The 19,817-nt window shown below is 44.3% G+C and overlaps 1 protein-coding gene across 18 annotated transcripts in view; it reads left to right on the top strand.

Annotated features, from left to right (window-relative positions):
* Window positions 1-19,817, top strand: part of LOC139384114 (bridge-like lipid transfer protein family member 1) — an 89,265-nt gene that overhangs the window by 17,249 nt on the left and 52,199 nt on the right. For all 18 annotated transcript variants that reach the window (XM_071128776.1, XM_071128772.1, XM_071128766.1 and 15 more), the window contains exons 11-23: window positions 135-213; window positions 1,050-1,141; window positions 1,435-1,552; window positions 8,597-8,752; window positions 8,878-8,975; window positions 13,070-13,263; window positions 13,404-13,510; window positions 14,221-14,432; window positions 14,570-14,788; window positions 14,943-15,080; window positions 16,130-16,306; window positions 16,384-16,512; window positions 16,670-16,789. In XM_071128776.1, the coding sequence (XP_070984877.1) occupies window positions 135-213; window positions 1,050-1,141; window positions 1,435-1,552; window positions 8,597-8,752; window positions 8,878-8,975; window positions 13,070-13,263; window positions 13,404-13,510; window positions 14,221-14,432; window positions 14,570-14,788; window positions 14,943-15,080; window positions 16,130-16,306; window positions 16,384-16,512; window positions 16,670-16,789 (1,839 nt within the window). The remainder of the gene's footprint in view (window positions 1-134; window positions 214-1,049; window positions 1,142-1,434; window positions 1,553-8,596; window positions 8,753-8,877; window positions 8,976-13,069; window positions 13,264-13,403; window positions 13,511-14,220; window positions 14,433-14,569; window positions 14,789-14,942; window positions 15,081-16,129; window positions 16,307-16,383; window positions 16,513-16,669; window positions 16,790-19,817) is intronic.

Below are 19,817 nucleotides of genomic sequence, written 5' to 3'. Positions count from 1 at the left end.
CTCCTCTCTCATTTTTTAAAAAGCCCTTTGTATTAGATAATGCCAGATCTAAATAGCTCTAAACTATTATAATCCATTCCACAATGGGATCATGTGTTTCTCACATTATGCGCTCTGGATTTTTTTGCTCTTAGGAAACCAATGCTGTCCACGTGAATGTCGGAGCAGGCTCTTATCTGGAAGTGAATATCCCCATGACTGTGGGGGAGTCTGGTGAGTGGGACACTGAGAGAAACAACAGGTTAGAAGAAAGTGTGTGTCTTTAGTAGGGGTGTGCCGACCTGACCATATTCGTAATCGTATCCATAATTAACAGTTGATATTAGGATCGGATGATATTCGTGATCTGAAAACACGGAAGTGTTTAAATATGCCTAGATAGATGTAGTCAAAATACCAATCTCCCTGCAAAATAAACTGCAGATTAGGAGCAGTGTGTGTGTCTGACCTTAACTTGCAGAAGGCAGTTTGCTGTCACTCAGTCATCTTTTCTCCCTACCCTCTGCCTCCTTGTTAGATACTATGCTGCACATTGATAGCTTGAGCAAATGTCCTACCCATAGGAGGCTAACAGAAGGCAGCATCAATAAATTATCAAACCGAAACATGCAAGTAGAAGTGGTCGGGTGAAATACAGCTTCGCTCTATTCAATCAGAGCAGCAGGATCAACGTAGAGCCCGCCCTTCTCTTTACAGACTAGCCAGTTTAGCTAAACTAGCCAGTTTAGTTATTTAGACCACCTAGCACCTTGTATTTGATTGAAAGATGCGCGCTGGCACCCGAAAATGACTTACTTTCCGATCACGGATAATAACAAAAAATACTTGGATCATAATCGTATCAGGACAATTGCCCATATCCCTTACAATTCTTCTTTTATCCGACTACTCGGCACACCAATAGTCATTAGGTCTATGGTTACAGGGTAAGACAGAGGAGGGATGCCGTGAAAGCATGCATTAATCCTGACTCATTAATCAATATTACCATCAATAAAGTTCAAACTTGGACTGTCTGTGAGCATTCGTTCTCTTCTCTCTCTCCCCAGGCTACTCTCCCACAATCAAAGGTCAGCTGCTCCATGTTGACACCACCACCAGCATGCAGTACAGGACCCTACTGGAGGCTGAGATGCTGGCTGTAAGTACTGTACAATAGGGATCTGTAGGGGTCCTATTCTACCACAAGCCATAGCCTGAATTTCCAATACAAGTTTTGTACTGCAACAGAGTGATTTTTGGGATTCAAATTCATACCATGTATCATTTCACTATTTGATTTAGAATTTTAGGACCCCACAAAAATATGGCCTTTACTACTATAGCCCATAGAAACACATTTAATAACACATTCATAAATGTCAAAAACGACAGTAAAAAAATAAATCAGACACAGCCCATCCAAAAAACGATTACCTTTACATGTCCCCTCAGTTCCATGTGATTGCCAGCTATCCCTGTGTATGGAACATGCCCCAGTCCTGGAACTGTGAGATAGAGGTGTACAAGGCCACCTATCACTTCATTTACGCCCAGAAGAACTTCTTCACAGGTAAGACCACCCTTTCCTCTCAGTCTATAGACACATGTATTCTACACATAGTCGTGGCCAAAAGTTTTGAGAATGACACGAATATTAATTTTCACAATGTCTGCTGCCTCAGTTTGTATGATGGCAATTTGCATATACTCCAGAATGTCATGAAGAGTGATCAGATGAATTGCAATTAATTGCGAAGTCCCTCTTTGCCATGCAAACATTTCCACTGCATTTCAGCCCTGCCATAAAAGGACCAGCTGACATCATGTCAGTGATTCTCTCGTTAACACTGGTGTGAGTGTTGACGAGGACAAGGCTGGTGATCACTCTGTCATGCTGATTGAGTTCGAATAACAGTCTGGAAGCTTCCAAAGAAGGGTGGTGCTTGGAATCATTGTTCTTTCTCTGTCAACCATGGTTGCCTGCAAGGAAACTCGTGCAGTCATCATTGCTTTGCACAAAAAGGGCTTTACAGGCAAGGATATTGCTGCCAGTAAGATTGCACCTAAATCAACCATTTATCGGATCATCAAGAACTTCAAGGAGAGCGGTTCAATTGTTGTGAAGAAGGCTACAGGGCACCAAAGAAAGTCCAGGAAGCGCCAGGACCGTCTCCTAAAGTTGATTCAGCTGCGGGATCGGGGCACCACCAGTACAGAGCTTGCTCAAGAATGGCAGCAAGCAGGTGTGAGTGCATCTGTACGCACAGTGAGGCGAAGACTTTTGGAGGATGGCCTGGTGTCATGAAGGGCAGCAAAGAAGCCACTTTTCTCTAGGAAAAATATCAGGGACAGACTGATATTCTGCAAAAGGTACAGGGATTGGACTGCTGAGGACTGGGGTAAAGTCATTTTATTTTTCTCTTTGATGAATCCCATTTCCGATTGTTTGGGGCATCCGGAAAAAAACCTGTCCGGAGAAGACAAGGTGAGAGCTACCATCAGTCCTGTGTCATGCCAACAGTAAAGCATCCTGAGACCATTCACTGCTTCTCAGTGGGCTCACTCACAATTTTGCCTAAGAACACAGCCATGAATGAAGAATGGTACCAACACATTCTCCGAGAGCAACTTCTCCCAAACATCCAGGAACAGTTTGGTGACGCACAATGCCTTTTCCAGCATGATGGAGCACCTTGCCATAATGCAAAAGTGATAACTAAGTGTCTCGGGGAACAAAACATCAATATTTTGGGTCCATGGCCAGGAAGCTCACCAGACCTTAATCCCATTGAGAACTTGTGGTCAATCCTCAAGAGGCGGGTGGACAAACAAAAACACACAAATTCTGACAAACTCCAAGCATTGATTATGCAAGAATGGGCTGCCATGTGGCCCAGAAGTTAATTGACAGCATGCCAGGACGGATTACAGAGGTCTTGAAAAAGAAGGATGCAAACAACAATGCAAATATTAACTCTTTGCATCAACTTCATGTAATTGTCAATAAAAGCCTTTGACACTTATGAAATGCTTGTAATTATACTTCAGTATTCCATAGTAACATCTGACAAAAATATCTAAAGACACTGAAGCAGCAAACTTTGAAAGCTATTATTTGTGTCATTCTCAACTTTTGGCCACGACTGAACAGTACCAGTCAAAAGTTTGGACACACCTACTAATTCCAGGTTTTTTCATTATTTTTACTATTTTTTTACATTGTAGAATAATAGTGAAGACATCAAAACTATGAAATAACACATGGAATCATTATAGTAACAAAACAATGTTAAACAAATCTAAATATATTTTAGAATTTAGAACTGAAACATCACATTTACATAAGTATTCAGACCCTTTACTCAGTACTTTGTTGAAGCACCTTGGCAGCGATAACAGCCTCGAGTCTTCTTGGGTATGACGCTAAAAGCTTGGCACACCTGTATTTGGGGAGTTTCTCCCATTGTTCTCTGCATATCCTGTCAAGCTGTGTCAGGTTGGATGGGGATCGTCGCGGCACAGCTATTTTCAGGTCTCTCCAGAGATGTTCGATTGGGTTCAAGTCCGGGCTCTGGCTGGGCCACTCAAGGACATTCTGAGACTTGTTCTAAAGCCAGCCCTTTGTTGTCTTGGCTGTGTGCTTAGGGTTGTTGTCCTGTGAACCGTTGTCTGAGGTCCTGCTTCGAGGGTGGCTGTTGTCGATGTGTTCCTGGTTCGAGCCCAGGTAGGGGCGAGGAGAGGGATGGACGCTATACTGTTACACTGGCAATACTAAAGTGCCTATAAGAACATCCAATAGTCAAAGGTATATGACATATAAATCGTATAAAGAGAAATTGTCCTATAAATCCTATAATATCTACAACCTAAAACTTTTTTACCTGGGAAAATTGAAGACTCCTGTTAAAAAAGGAACCCCCAGCTTTCATATGTTCTCATGTTCTGAGCAAGGAACTTAGACGTTTTTTTACATGGCACGCTTTTTTACATGACACATATTACACTTTTACTTTCTTCTCCAACACTTTGTTTTTGCATTATTTAAACCAAATTGAACATGTTTCATTTTATTTGAGGCTAAATTGATTTTATTGATGTATTATATTAAGTTAAAATAAGTGTTCATTCAGTATTGTTGTAATTGTCATTATTACAAATACTTTTTTATTTTTTATAAATCGGCCGATTTAATCGGTATCGGCTTTTTTGGTCCTCCAATAATCGGTATCGGTATCGGCGTTGAAAAATCATAATCGGTCGACCTCTACTTCAGATGGCTTTTAGCACCTGAAGGTTATGTGCATTTTACTGAGAAGTGGCTTCTGTCTGGCCACTACCATAAAGGCCTGATTGGTGGAGGGCTGCAAAGATAGTTGTCCTTCTAGAAGGTTCTCCCATCTCTAAAGAGGAACTCTAGAGCTTTGTCAGTGACCATCGGGTTCTTGGTCACCTCCCTGACCAAGGACCTTCTCCCCCGATTGCTCAGTTTGGCCGGGCGGTCAGCTCTAGGCAGAGTCTTGATGGTTCCAAACTTCTTCCATTTAAGAATGATGGAGGCCACAGTGTTTTTGGGGACCTTCAATGTGGCAGGATTGTTTTAGTAACCTTCCTCAGATCTGTGCCTCGACACAATCCTGTCTTGGAGCTCAACAGACAATTTCTTCGACCTTATTGCGTGGTTTTTGCTCTGACATGCACTGCCAACTGTGGGACCTTATATAGACAGGTGTGTGCCTTTCCGAATCATGTCCAATCAATTGAATTTATCACAGGTGGACTCCCAAGTTGTGGAAACATCTTAAGGATGATCAATGAAAACAGGATGCACCTGAGCTCAATTTCGAGTCTCATAGCAAAGGGTCTAAATACTTATGTAAATAAGGTATTTCTTTTTTTCCCCTTAATTTTCTAGAACTTCTAAACCTGTTTTCACGTTGTCATTATGGGGTATTGTGTGTAGATTGAGGATTTTTTATTTATTTAATACATTTTAGAATAAGGCTGTAACGTAACAAAATGTGGAAAAAGGCATTCTGAATACTTTCTGAATGCACTGTACAGATCTGCCCTTTAAAGGAATAATCCACTCAAAACCACCAATTCCTTGTGATTTACTTTGTTAAATAACACAACTGAGAACAATATACAGTGGGGCAAAAAAGTATTTAGTCAGCCACCAATTGTGCAAGTTCTCCTACTTAAAAATGTAATTTTCATCATAGGTACACTTCAACTATGACAGACAAAATGAGAACGAAAAAATCCAGAAAATCACATTGTAGGATTTTCAATTAATTTATTTGCAAATTATGGTGGAAAATTAGTATTTGGTCAATAACAAAAGTTTATCTCAATACTTTGTTATATACCCTTTGTTGGCAATGACAGTGGTCAAACGTTTTCTGTAAGTCTTCACAAGGTTTTCACACACTGTTGCTGGTATTTTGGCCCATTCCTCCATGCAGATCTCCTCTAGAGCAGTGATGCTTTGGGGCTGTTGCTGGGCAACACGGACTTTCAACTCCCTCCAAAGATTTTCTATGGGGTTGAGATCTGAAGACTGGCTAGGCCACTCCAGGACCTTGAAATGCTTCTTACGAAGCCACTCCTTCGTTGCCCGGGCGGTGTGTTTGGGATCATTGTCATGCTGAAAGACCCAGCCAGGTTTCATCTTCAATGCCCTTGCTGATGGAAGGAGGTTTTCACTCAAAATGTCACGATACATGGCCCCATTCATTCTTTCCTTTACACGGATCAGTCGTCCTAGTCCCTTTGCAGAAAAACAGCCCCAAAGCATGATGTTTCCACCCCCATGCTTCACAGTAGGTATGGTGTTCTTTGGATGCAACTCAGAATTCTTTGTCCTCCAAACACGACGAGTTAAGTTTTTACCAAAAAGTTATATTTTGGTTTCATCTGACCATATGACATTCTCCCAATCTTCTTCTGGATCATCCAAATGCTCTCTAGCAAACTTCAGACGGGCCTGGACATGTACTGGCTTAAGCAGGGGGACACGTCTGGCACTGCAGGATTTGAGTCCCTGGCGGCGTATTGTGTTACTGATGGTAGGCTTTGTTACTTTGGTCCCAGCTCTCTGCAGGTCATTCACTAGGTCTCCCCGTGTGGTTCTGGGATTTTTGCTCACCGTTCTTGTGATAATTTTGACCCCACGGGGTGAGATCTTGCGTGGAGCCCCAGATCGAGGGAGATTATCAGTGGTCTTGTATGTCTTCCATTTCCTAATAATTGCTCCCACAGTTGATTTCTTCAAACCAAGCTGCTTACCTATTGTAGATTCAGTCTTCCCAGCCCGGTGCCGGTCTATAATTTTGTTTCTGGTGTCCTTTGACAGCTCTTTGGTCTTGGCGCCAGCTGTGCCATCAGAGTCCCTGGGTTCGCGCCCAGGCTCTGTCGTAACCGTCCGCGACCGGGAGGTCTGTGGGTCGACGCACAATTGGCCTAGCGTCGTCCGGGTTAGGGAGGGATTGGTCGGTAGGGATCTCCTTGTCTCATCGCGCACCAGCGTGGCGGGCCGGGCGCAGTGCGCGCTAGCCAAGGTTGCCAGGGGCACGGTGTAGCCTCCGACACATTGGTGCGGCTGGCTTCCGGGTTGGATGCGCGCTGTGTTAAGAAGCAGTACGGCTGGTTGGGTTGTGTATCGGAGGACGCATGACATTCAGCCTTCGTCTCTCCCGAGCCCGTACGGGAGTTGTAGCAATGAGACAAGATAGTAGCTACTACAACAATTGGATACCACAAATTGGGGAGAAAAAGGGGTAACAAAAATAAAATTAAAATAAATAAAATACATTTTTAAAAAATCCTACAATGTGATTTTCTGGATTTTTTTTCTCATTTTGTCTGTCATAGTTGAAGTGTACCTATGATGAAAATTACAGGGCTCTCATCTTTTTAAGTGGGAGAACTTGCACAATTGGTGGCTGACTAAATACTTTTTTGCCCTACTGTATGTTGTGAAAATGTTTTCCATTTCATGGTTATAATAAGTTAGGGAGCAAAGTAAATATTTTGTAAATCTGCAGAATCGATGACAAAAAACCTCAATGCAAATTCTCTCTCTAGAAAGGCTGGCTGGCTAACTAGGTAGGTAGGTAGCTAGCTAGAAAACGTAGCTAGCTACACACTAATACCAGTCAATATCAGCATGTGAAGTAGTTGTAAAATCCCTGAAGCAAACTGCACTATCAATTTAGGAGTTACAATCTCACCATGTTCAACCTGGTAGAGATTGCGTTTCTAGCTCAAAGCTGTGTGTCAGGTTGCTCTGGCAACTTTCAAGGGCCCTGCGTGCATGGAGACGGAGGAGAAAAAAAGTTTTGCGCCATGGTATTTGAAGGAAGAAAGGATATTAATTTGGCAGCGCACTTTGAGTACATTTGAACAACATATATATACTTTGTTATGACGATACAGACCGATGAATGTGTTCTAGACCAGTACAGTCCCAGTCGATATTGGATAGAAGTTGCGGCCCTGCACACCTGTGGGGAAAACAACCTGTGGTTACCCATTTTGCTCAAAGCAGCAACAACAAAAAGTTCTAACTACTTAGAAAAGCGAAATATTGTGGGGCTTTCCTCATGCCAAGACCAACAACACGGACAAACAGTCTATACAGCTACAAGTAGTGAGTGGAGTTACAAACGGACTATACAGCTACAAGTAGTGAGTGGAGTTACAAATGGACTATACAGCTACAAGTAGTGAGTGGAGTTACAAACGGACTATACAGCTACAAGTAGTGAGTGGAGTTACAAATGGACTATACAGCTACAAGTAGTGAGTGGCGTTACAAATGGACTATACAGCTACAAGTAGTGAGTGGCTTTACAAATGGACTATACAGCTACAAGTAGTGAGTGGAGTTACAAACAGACTATACAGCTACAAGTAGTGAGTTGAGTTACAAATGGACTATACAAATTAAGTTAAATGTCATACCTGTGATTTAAATATTTTACACACACAGCTATGTGTAGGATTCTTGGACACTGGGTCCCCACTCTCCCACATATGCCGGGTAGCCTGAAGCCATATGGCTCTTGCAGGCTCTATTTACCTACTTAGGAACATTACAAACTGTAGATAGAGATTTTTGACCTGGTTACATGTACATTGAACAACACAGCAGCTTATCAGGGCTCCCGAGTGGCGCAGCGGTCTAAGGAACTGCATCTCACTGCAAGAGGCGTCACTACAGTCCTTGGTTCAAATCCAGACTGTATCACATCCGGCCGTGATTGGGTGTTCCATAGGGTGGTGCACAATTGGCCCAGCGTTGTCCGGGTTTGGCTGGGGTAGGCCGTCATTGTAAATAAGAATTTGTTCTTAATTAACTGACTTGCCTAGTTAAATTAAATAAAAATAAGCAAGTTCTGTTATTTCTGTATAACAAAAAATCTACAGCCAAGTTGGCTTTTTTTAATAATAGGGTTCAATGGGATAGAATGTTTGTCTTCCCCAATTTGTGAGCGTGGTTTAGGAATTCCTTATTGCTTAAATATATAGAATCAGTATGCCCATACCATCATTTCTATGGTGGGTTATCCCTTTAACGTCATGTATTTGGTTTGTTTCTGTCCATGTCCAGACCTGATCGGGGACTGGGCCAGCGACAGCGCCCCAGATATCTACTCATTTGTCCCTTACGCCTGGAAGTTCAAGGTCCTCTTCCATCAGTTTGAGATGATCTGGGCTGCCAACCAGCACAACTGGATCGACTGCTCCACCAAGCAACAGGAGAATGGTGAGAGAGCTGTTGGAATTCAATGATGAACAAACTCAATAATTCGCAAGGAGTAAACAAAATAGTTAATTTAGTGAACGTTTACACTTTGGCTGCACTTTTGATATTATCCCTTTGTCTTTCAGTGTACCTGGCTGCTTGTGGGGAGACTCTGATCATTGATTTCACATTGCCTTTTAATGAGTATGTCCCTACCACCTGTAATACAAAGTTCTGTCTGAGGGTGAGTAGTTAATAGCAGATGGGATTTTTCATGATTTCCTGATCATGTGAAGTATGGAATACCCTTACAGCAGGGGTTCTCAAACTTTTTGGCTCATCAAATTTTATTGGTCACATGGTTAGCTGATGTTAATGCGAGTGTAATAACGCGAAGCGAGGCGACCATCTCTGTTGGCGCCATATCAGTCACTCCTGGGACCCCTTTTGTGATAGCAAATATTTCATGGACCCCCTCATAATCAGAAAACAAAACGAGTGAGATAAAAATACAAGGAGTTTGGCTATGACTTCGGCAGTGCATGTCCGGACAAACCAAGTCTTGGGGCCCTGGGAATTATTTTAAAGGCCTGCCTCTTAGCATTGGACAGAACATTTTTCAGTTTTCAATCAAATGTCCTGCAATCTACAGATTTATGTGGCAGCGCGATGTTTGTTGCAGCTTTAAAGCCAATATTCTGCAATTCTACACATTTGTCCATACGGCAAAGAACTCAGCAGTTTTAAAGCTTAAATTATAGAGCATTTTAAAGCTTAAATTACAGCAGGTATACAAGAAGTATTGAGTTGAAAAATGTATAATTGATGGAGTATAGGACTACTGTGGATACCAATGTCCCTGTGAGCCTCCCAGACTCATGTTGAACAGGGTTAACAAGAGAGATTGCGGACCCCCTGCAGTACCTCTGCGGACCCCACTTTGAGAACCCCTGCCTTAAGGCTTCCGCAAGCTCCCAGCCGAAACCGTTCGGAAGAGTTTGTGCATATATTATGACAACTTTTTGTAATGTTTTAGTTTGTTTTGGACTTCGATAAGTTTAGTTTTTTTTCCAGCCAAAGTTCGGGAGCTGGTGTACTGTAGGGATTCTTCAATTAAGTATTTTGTCATTCAATGAAAGACAACTTGTTTTCCTGCAGTTTTTTTAATGAGAAATACTGCAACAAACTTCTTAGACGTACAATTTGTATAAAAAAAAAACTTACGGGTTCGGGAGAAGCGACGGTCGAGAGCTATGCGTCCACTGAAACACAACCCAACCAAGCCGCACTGCTTCTTGACACAATGCCTACTTAACCCGGAAGCCAGCTGCACCAATGTGTCGGAGGAAACCCCGTACACCTGGTGACTGTGTCAACATGCACTGCGCCCGGCCCGCCACAGGAGGCGCTAGTGCGCGATGGGACAAGGACATCCCTGCCGGCCAAACCCTTCCCTAACCCGGACGGCGCTGGGCAAATTGTGCGCCGCCACATGGGCCTCCCGGTCGACTGCGACAGAGCCTGGACTCAAACCCAGTGCCTTAGACCACTGCACCACTCGGGAGGCCAAATGACCGATTTCTTGAGTTATCTTTGATTAATTCTGACTATTTTGAGTAAGTCTATAATGGCTACGGCATCTCCTGACTAACTTGCCCTCCAAATACACCTCTGCTGTTTTCAATCAGGATCTCAGTGTTCATTGCCTGCATCCGTTATGTGTCCGCGGTCAAACGACCACCCCTCATCACTGTCAAACGCTCCCTAAAACACTTCTGTGAGCAGGCCTTTCTAATCGACCTGGCCCGGATATCCTGGAAGGATATTGACCTCATCCCGTCAGTAGAGGATGCCTGGTTGTTCTTTTTAAAAGTAATTTCCTCACCATCTTGAATAAGCATGTCCCTTTCAAAAAATGTAGAACTAAGAACAGATATAGCCCTTGGTTCACTCCAGACCTGACTGCCCTCGACCAGCACAAAAACATCCTGTGGCGTACTGCACTAGCATCGAATAGTCCCCAAGATATGCAACTTTTCAGGGAAGTCCGGAACAAATACACAGTCAGTTAGGAAAGCAAAGGCTGGCTTTTCAAACAGAAATTTGCATCCTGTAGCTTTAACTCCATAAAGTTCTGGGACACTGTAAAGTCCATGGAGAATAAGAGCACCTCCTCCCAGCTGCCCACTGCACTGAGGCTAGGAAACACTGTCACTACCGATAAATCCACAATAATTGAGAATTTCAATAAGCATTTCATCTCGGCTGGTCATGCTTTCCTCCTGGCTACCCCAACCCTGGCCAACAGCTCCGCACCCCCTGCAGCTACTTGCCCAAGGATCCCCAGCTTCTCCTTCACCCAAATCCAGATAGCAGATGTTCTGAAATAGCTGCAAAACCTGGACCCGTACAAATCAGCTGGGCTAGACAATCTGGACCCTCTTTCTAAAATTATCCGCCACTCTATACTCTTGACCCAAACTGTTACAGACCTATATCCATCCTGCCCTGCCTTTCTAAACTCTTCGAAAGCCAAGTTAACAAACCGATAAATGACCATTTCGAATCCCACCGTACCTTCTCCGCTATGCAATCTGGTTTCAGAGCTGGTCATGGGTGCACCTCAGCCACTCTCAAGGTCCTAAACGATATCATATCCGCCATTGATAAATACATTACTGTGCAGCCGCCTTCATCGACCTGGCCAAGGCTTTCGACTCTGTCAATCACCGTATTCTTATCGGCAGACTCAACAGCCTTGGTTTCTCTAATGACTGCCTCGCCTGGTTCACCAACTACTTCTTAGACAGAGTTCAGTGTGTCAAATCGGAGGGCCTGTTGTGCGGACCTCTGGCAGTCTCTATGGTGGTGCCACAGGGTTCAATTCTTGGGCCGACTCTTTTCTCTCTATACATCAATGATATCACTCTTGCGGCTGGTGATTCTCTGATCCACCTCTACGCAGACGACGCAGCATTCTGTATACATCTGGCCCTTCTTTGGACACTGTGTTAACAAAACTCAAGATGAGCTTCAACGCCATACAACACTCCTTCCGTGGCCTCCAACTGCTCTTAAACGCTAGTAAAACTAAATGCATGCTCTTCAACCGATCGCTGCCCGCACCCGCCCGACTAGCATCACTACTCTGGACGGTTCTGGACAACTACAAATACCTAGGTGTCTGGCTAGACTGTAAACTCTCCTTCCAGACTCCTATTAAGCATCTCCAATCCAAAATTAAATCTAGAATCGGTTTCCTGTTTCGCAACAAAGCCTACCATTCTCATGCTGCCAAACATACCCTCGTAAAACTGACCATCCTCGACTTCGGCGACATCATTTACAAAATAGCCTCCAACACTCTACTCAACAAATTGGATACAGTCTATCACAGTGCCATCCGTTTTGTCACCAAAGCCCCATATACCACCCACCACTGTGACCTGTATATTCTCGTTGGCTGGCCCTCGCTACATATTCGTTGCCAGACCCACTGGCTCCAGGTCATCTATAAGTCTTTGCTAGGTAAAGCTCCACCTTATCTCAGCTCACTGGTCGCCATAACACCCACCCGTAACACATGCTCCAGCAGGTATATCTCACTGGTCATCCCCAAAGCCAACTCCTCCTTTGGCTGCCTTTCCTTCCAGTTCTCTGCTGCCAATGACTGGAACGAATTTCAAAAATCACTGAAGTTGGGAGACTTATCTCCCTCGCTAACTTTAAGCTTCGGCAATCTGAGCAGCTTACCGATCGCTGCAGCTGTACACAGTCCATCTGTAAATAGCCCATCCAACTACCTACCTCATTCCCATATTGTTTTTATTTACTTTTTTTGCTCTTTTGCACACTAGTAAATCTACTTGCACATCATCATCTGCACATATATCACTCGTGTTAATTTGATAAATTGTAATTACTTCGCTACTATGGCCTATTTATTGCCATACCTCCTCACGCCATTTGCACACACTGTATATAGATTTTTCTGTTTTGTTATTGACTGTCCTTTTGTTTATTCCATGTGTAACTCTGTGTTGTTTTTTTGTCGCACTGCTTTGCTTTATCTTGGCCAGGTCGCAGTTGTAAATGAGAACTTGTTCTCAACTGGCCTACCTGGTTAAATAAAGGTGATTTAAAAATTTAAAATAAATATTTTTAAATAAAATCTCAAAATGGGCAAACAGTACTATTGCCACTTTTTCGCGGCAAGGGAGTCCGTGAGCACACTCATTCGGTTTGCCTAGCCACCAGCCTAACTGAAGCATGCTGACGCATTTACTGTACTTAACCCATGTGGGCACTCATAAGTCTGCGTCTCTGTGTAAACCCCAGGCTGAAGACACAGACCTGCGGCTGTCCCTGCCAGACTGCCACCCCAGCAGGTACCCGCTGCTCACCCTGACCAAGGACTACCAGAACAGCAAGTTGTCCCCTGACATGTGCATGCCTGTGGAGAGCCAGAGTCAGAGCCATAGCGGCCCACCCAAACTCAACAAGTCTCGCTGGAGGAACATCACCCATGCAGAGTGAGTTAGACCCACTAGCTCTTTTATTTTACAGTATTCCACTAGTATTTACCCATAATTTACTAACAAATTGTGTGGTTGTGCCTTGTGATGCTTGTTTAATTGAGAAATAAGTCAATTATTTGTTTCTTGTTCTCCAGGGCTGGCTGGGTGGACTGTTGGACTGTCCCAAACTTCCTGCTCATCATTGATTACACCTGGCACCCTATCTATCCTCAGAAATCAGACGAACAGCTCAAGCAGTCCTGTAAACAGATGCCTCCTTTGTTTTAAGTTCATGTCTGTGTTAATACGTGTATACTGTTCATATGTCTGTTTAGATCTGTTGTCACCAAATTTTTCTGAACCAAGATCATTTTCTGAGTCTACCGCTGAGCCGAGATCTACTGCTCAGAATGTTTTAAAAACATCACTTAAAACACGTATGCCTATGCAACATGAACCTATTAAAACCAGTTCTGTAGCAATGAGGTTTGTAGGCTATAGGCCCAGTTCATTATCACTGCATATTGGCTATGCTTGAATTACCCTGCCAATGTTAATCTTCTTAGGCCATTTTTAAATTATATTTCAAAATTTGAAGTATATGATCACACTGGTAATATAGCATAATTTGTTGTATGACTTGAGCATGAATTTAAACAATTTGCTTTATTTTACTGGACTGATGGTGCCTGCATCTGATCAGTCTCAGTGGAGGGAGAGCATCAGCGGGTCTGCCTCTCACGGTCTGATCGTCCCTCAGCTCTCCCCCTTCGCTAAGACTGACCAAAAGGGGACACCGTCGTCCAGCTGATGGCAAGGCTTTATCGTCAGTTTTTTTTCAAGAAATGTTTTGTGATTGACTAGGAATGCCTTGGAGATAGACCAGTCAATCGCGATCCACTGTTTGGTGACTGCTAGTTTATATGGTCTTACTCTGTGCTTATGTATGCAAGTGTTTCTCCTTCCCTGCAGTGTCGGAGATGGAGGATGCCATGCTGTCGTCCTTGCGCCCCCCTGAGCACTCGTCTGTACCCCAACCGCCTCGCCGCTCTGCCCCTAACAGTAGAGTTATCACAGACCCCTCGGAGCTGACCCCTGACAGGCTCCACGTGGAGATGGAGATGTCCCCCGACTCCCAGATCATCCTCTACGGGCCCCTGCTCAAGGCCCTCGTCTCCATCAAGGTACAGTCAGGGACACAACACACAGACTCCAGTGACATCCTAAAACTTTCCCAGGAATGGTAAATGGGAAATTTGAGTAAATCTGAGGGATGAGTCATAAGATTGATCCATCCACCCTTCCCTCCTCCTTTCTGCAGGAGAACTACTTTGGTGAGGACGACATGTACACAGACTTTGAGGAGGCGGTGTCCAGCCCTGTGCTGTCCTACCTGTCCACCTCCTCCATCCTGGGCTGGTCTCCACTGGGCCTGGACGATGACGGGAGGGTTGCTGCCACCCTTCACCCACTGGCCCTGCGTCCCTGGGACATCACCGTCCTCATCAACCTCTACAAGGTGCACGGACGCCTGCCCATGGTAAATCCTCCCCCACCCACCCATCCAACAACCACCCATTTTTATCAACAAATAACACATTATGGGTCTACTAGCACCACTTTGCTCCAGTTCTAGGACTGGAGATGCCCCTAAACACACCCATTCTTCTAACTCTTTCCACTTGTCTGGACAGCACTGCGGCAGCGACAGTCCTGAGGGCCCCTCTGGGTTCTTAGAGAGGCTCTGTTTTGAGATGAAGAAGGGCTATAAGGAGACCATGCTCCAGCTTGTGCTCTCCCCGGCTCATATCTTCATCAGTGACAACTACCAGGTGAGTCGACCACAATCGATGGGACCATCTTTAGGGATAGATTCATACAGTAACCCTCCACCTTCTCTCCAAAGGGTGCACTTGTTCATGTTCACAAGGTTTTAAAAGCATTGGATTGGTGTAGATATGACGCAATCATGGTTTATGATTGTATGCTTAAGCAGTAGCCCTGGGTTTGTTATTACAGTAGCCTCAGAGCTAAGAGCTTAGAGCTTTACCTGAAATGCCCTGGTAATCTCTTCCCTCATGCAATGACCTTCAGAACTGACTTCTGCTGAGGATAATAGACAGCTGAGTTTTGTTGTTGCTCAGTTTTTTGAGAGTACAGTGAATGTCGATCAACTGGCTAAAAATTTGAATGGCACAGAAGCACAATACTTCCATTTGACAGTCAAACTGCAGAAAATAGCCATTCTAAGAGGTATTTTTGTGATGTGTGCATGTGATGGGTTTATGATAGATGTACAGGTAACTGCCAAAATAAAGGAAACCCCAACATAGTGTCTTAATAGGGCGTTGGGCACCAGAACAGCTTCAATGCACCTTGGCATAGATTCTACAGGTGTCTGGAACTCTATTGGAGGGATGTGTCACCATTCTTCCATGAGAAATGCCATCGTTGTTTTGTTGATAGTGGTGGAAAACGCTGTCTCAGGCGCCACTCCAGAATCTCCCATAAGTGTTCAATTGGGTTGAGATCTGGTGACTGAGACACACACACATAAACTCACACACTCACACTCACCCCATTTAAACCCCCTAGATCTCTTCTAGCCATGGTAAGCAAAATAATTGGCAACTGTGCATGAAGGGATGTTAATTGCTTTATTAACTTAGGAACCACAGTGTGAAAGCACCTGCTTTCAATATACTTTGTATCCCTCATTTACTCAAGTGTTTCCTTTATTTTGTTACCTGTACATGTGCATGCTTAATGTAGAACCACAAAATGTTAGTTTCTGTGATGCGTATATATGCATATTTGAAGCTAATTCCATCTGTCTTTACACTGCAAAAAATTATTAATATTATTTCCTGTGTCCACACAGCGGCCCACGTCTGATGGTGTTCTGAGGGATGGCCACCTGAGTCTGTCTGGCCTGCAGATGCGTGCCCACGCCATGTTCTCAGCCCAGGGGCTGCCTCTAGGCACAGACACCCTGGAGTACGCCTGGCTCATAGACATGCAGGCTGGTGCCCTCACGGGGAGAGTCACCGTGCCACAGGTTTGTGTGTGTGTGTGTGTGTGTGTGTGTACGCATTTTCCATTTTGTGTATATCTAATGAATGTGTTGTTCCTCAGCTGGCCAGTGTGATGGAGTGGGGTGAGACGTACATGTTCCACGTCTTCTCCCGGGAGTTCCAGCTGGAGCAGCCCAAGCCCTCTGTCATCTGCCAGCACGGGGTGGACCGCCGTGTGTGTGACTCCAAGGTAATACGTTCCCACTTTTTCTGCGCATGGAAATCACACACTTGAAAATCTGTAGTTTGTCAAATCTACTGGTTTTGTATATTTGTGTAAAAATGTGAGTCTGACCTCCGAAGGCAATAATTAACCATTGTAACTATTCTGTTCTCTACTTTCGTAGATGTCCTGCCTGCCCGGACACTGTCGGACGTCTGAGGAGCTCAAGTACACCATGACCCGTCTGGCTGTGGATGGGGCTGACCTCTTCATAGTGGAGCACAGCTGTGCAGCCAACATCAAGGTAACACAAGTCTTCCACACTAGAACAAAAGTGTGTAATGTTTGTATTTATTATAGATCCCCATTAGCTGCTGCCAAAGCAGCAGCTACTCTTCCTGGGATCCAGCAAAATTAAGGCAGTTTATACAATTTTAAAACAATACATTCACAAATCCATACATTCACAATACATTCACAAATTTCACAACACACTGTGTGCCCTCAGGCCCTTACTCCACCACTACCACATATCTACAGTACTAAGTGTGTGTGTGTGTGTGTGTGTGCGCGTGTGTCTGTGCCAATGTTTGTGTTGCTTCACAGTCCCTGCTGTCCCATAAGGTGTTTTTTAATCTTAAAAAAAAAAATGTAAATCAAATTTTACTGCTTGCATCAGTTACTTGATGTGGAATAGAGTTCCATGTAGTCATGGCTCTATGTAGTAATGTGTGCCTCCCATAGTCTGTTCTGGACTTGGGGACTGTGAAGAGACCACTTGTGGGGTGTCCGAGTAGTTGAGACGTAGTTTGCCAGTAGTTGAGACGGACAGCTCGGTGCATTCATCATGTCAATACCTCTCATAAATAAAAGTAGTGATGAAGTCAATCTCTCCTCCACTTTCAGCCAGGAGAGATTGACATGCGTATTATTAATATTAGCTCTCTGTGTACATCCAAGGGCCAGCCGTGCACCTGACCACACGACTTAACAGTAGTCTAGGTGCGACAAAACTAGGGCCTTTCGGACCTGCCTTGTTGATAGTGTTGTTAAGAAGGCAGAGCATCGCTTTATTATAGACAGACTTCTCCCTATCTTAGCTACTACTGCATCAATATATTTTGACCATGACAGTTTACAACCTAGTGTTACTCCAAGAGCAGTTTAGTCATCTCAGCTTGTTCAATTTCCACATTTATTTATTACAAGATTTAGTTCAGGTTTAGTGAGTGTTTTGTTCCAAATACAATGCTTTCAGTTTTATAAATATTTAGGGCTAACTTATTCCTTGCCACCCACTCTGAGACTAACTGCAGCTCTTTGTTGAGTGTTTGGATAACATTTGGATGAAATGGCAGCAGTTTTACAGGCTCCCAGCCAATTGTGCTATTATGTGGGGGGTTGCGTTATTTGTAACTTATTTTGTACATAATGTTTCTGCAACTGCAACAAAATATCTTCTGGCTATCAGGAGAGCGATCACTCACCTCGGATTAGACTGAGATTTTTTCTACAACAAGCAGGACGCACATGATATTTGCCAAACGCCCCACAGGGCCAACATCCCCATTATTTGCAAGGTACAGAGGACGAAGAGCCAGATGCCTGGTCAGGACCCGGAGAAGGCGAGTGGGAAAGCTGCCATTACCGTCAATACTACTCGCCAACGTGCAATCATTGGACAATAAATTAGACGAGGTATGATCACGAATATCCTACCAAAGCAACATAAAAAACTGTAATATCCCATGTTTCACGGAATCGTGGCTGAATGACGACATGGATATTCAGCTAGCGGGATATACGCTACACCGGCAAGATAGAATAGCACACTCCGGTAAGACAAGAGGGGGCGGTCTGCATATTTGTAAACAACAGCTGCACGGAATCTAAGGAAGTCTCTAGATTTTGCTCACATGAAGTAGAGTATATTGTGATAAATTGCAGGCCACACTACTTGCCTAGAGTTTTCAGCTATAATTTTTGTGGCTGTTTATTTACCACCACAGACAGATGCTGGCACTAAGACCGCACTGAGTCAGCTGTATAAGGAAATAAGCAAACAGTAAACCACTCACCCAGAGGCGGAGCTCCTAGTGGAGGGAAACTTAAATCGGTTCTACCAAATTTCTATCAACATGTTAAATGTGCAACGAGGGAAGAAAATTCTAGATCACCTGTACTCCACACACAGAGACGCTTACAAAGCTCTCCCTCGCCATCCATTTGGTAAATCCGACCCATACTCTATCCTCCTGATTCCTGCTTACAAGCAAAAATGAAAACAGGAAGCGCCAGTGACGAACCATCAAACAGGCAAAGCATCGATACAGGACTAAGATTGAATCATACTACACCGGCTCCGACGCTCGTCTTATTTGGCAGGACTTGCAAACTATTACAGACTACAAAGGGAAGCACAGCCGCGAGCTGCCCAGTGATATGAGCCTACCAGACGAGCTAAATCACTTCTATGCTCGCTTCGAGACCAGCAACACTGAGGCATGTATGAGAGCATCAGCTGTTCCGGACAACTGTGTGATCACGCTCTCCATAGCTGACGTGAGTAAGACCTTTAAACCGGTCAACATACACAAGGCTGCGGGGCCAGACGGATTACCAGGACGTGTGCTCTGGGCATGTGCTGACCAACTGGCAGGTGTCTTCACTGACATTTTTAACATGTCCCTGATTGAGTCTATAATACCAACATGTTTCAAGCAGACCACCATGGTCCCTGTGCAAGAACCCAAAGGCAACCTGCCTAAATGACTACATACCCGTAGCAGTCACGTCCATAGCCATGAAGTGCTTTGAAAGGTTGGTAATTGCTCACATCAACACCATTATCCCAGAAATCCTAGACTCACTCCAATTTGCATACCGACCAAACAGATCCACAGCTGATGCAATCTCTATTGCACTCAACACGGTCCTTTCCCACCTGGACAAAAGGAATACCTATGTGAGAATGCTATTAATTGACTACAGCTCAGCGTTCAACAACAAAGCACCCTCAAAGCCCATCACTAAGCTAAGGATCCTGTTACTAAACACCTCCCTCTGCAACTGAATCCTGGACTTCCTGACGGGCCACCCCCAGGTGGTGAGAGTAGGTAGCAACACATCTGGCATGCTGATCCTCAACACTGGAGCTCCTCAGGGGTGCGTGCTCAGTTCCCTTCTGTAGTCCCTGTTCACCCACGACTGCATGGCCAGGCATGACCCCAACACCATCATTAAGTTTGCAGACGACACAACAATGGTAGGCCTGATCACCGACAACATCGAGACAGCCTATAGGGCGGAGGTCAAAGACCTGACCGGGTGGT

This window comes from Oncorhynchus clarkii, chromosome 25 (genome assembly GCF_045791955.1).
Source record: "Oncorhynchus clarkii lewisi isolate Uvic-CL-2024 chromosome 25, UVic_Ocla_1.0, whole genome shotgun sequence".
Taxonomy (NCBI): domain Eukaryota; kingdom Metazoa; phylum Chordata; class Actinopteri; order Salmoniformes; family Salmonidae; genus Oncorhynchus; species Oncorhynchus clarkii.
This window is presented reverse-complemented; position numbering and strand designations above follow the sequence as displayed.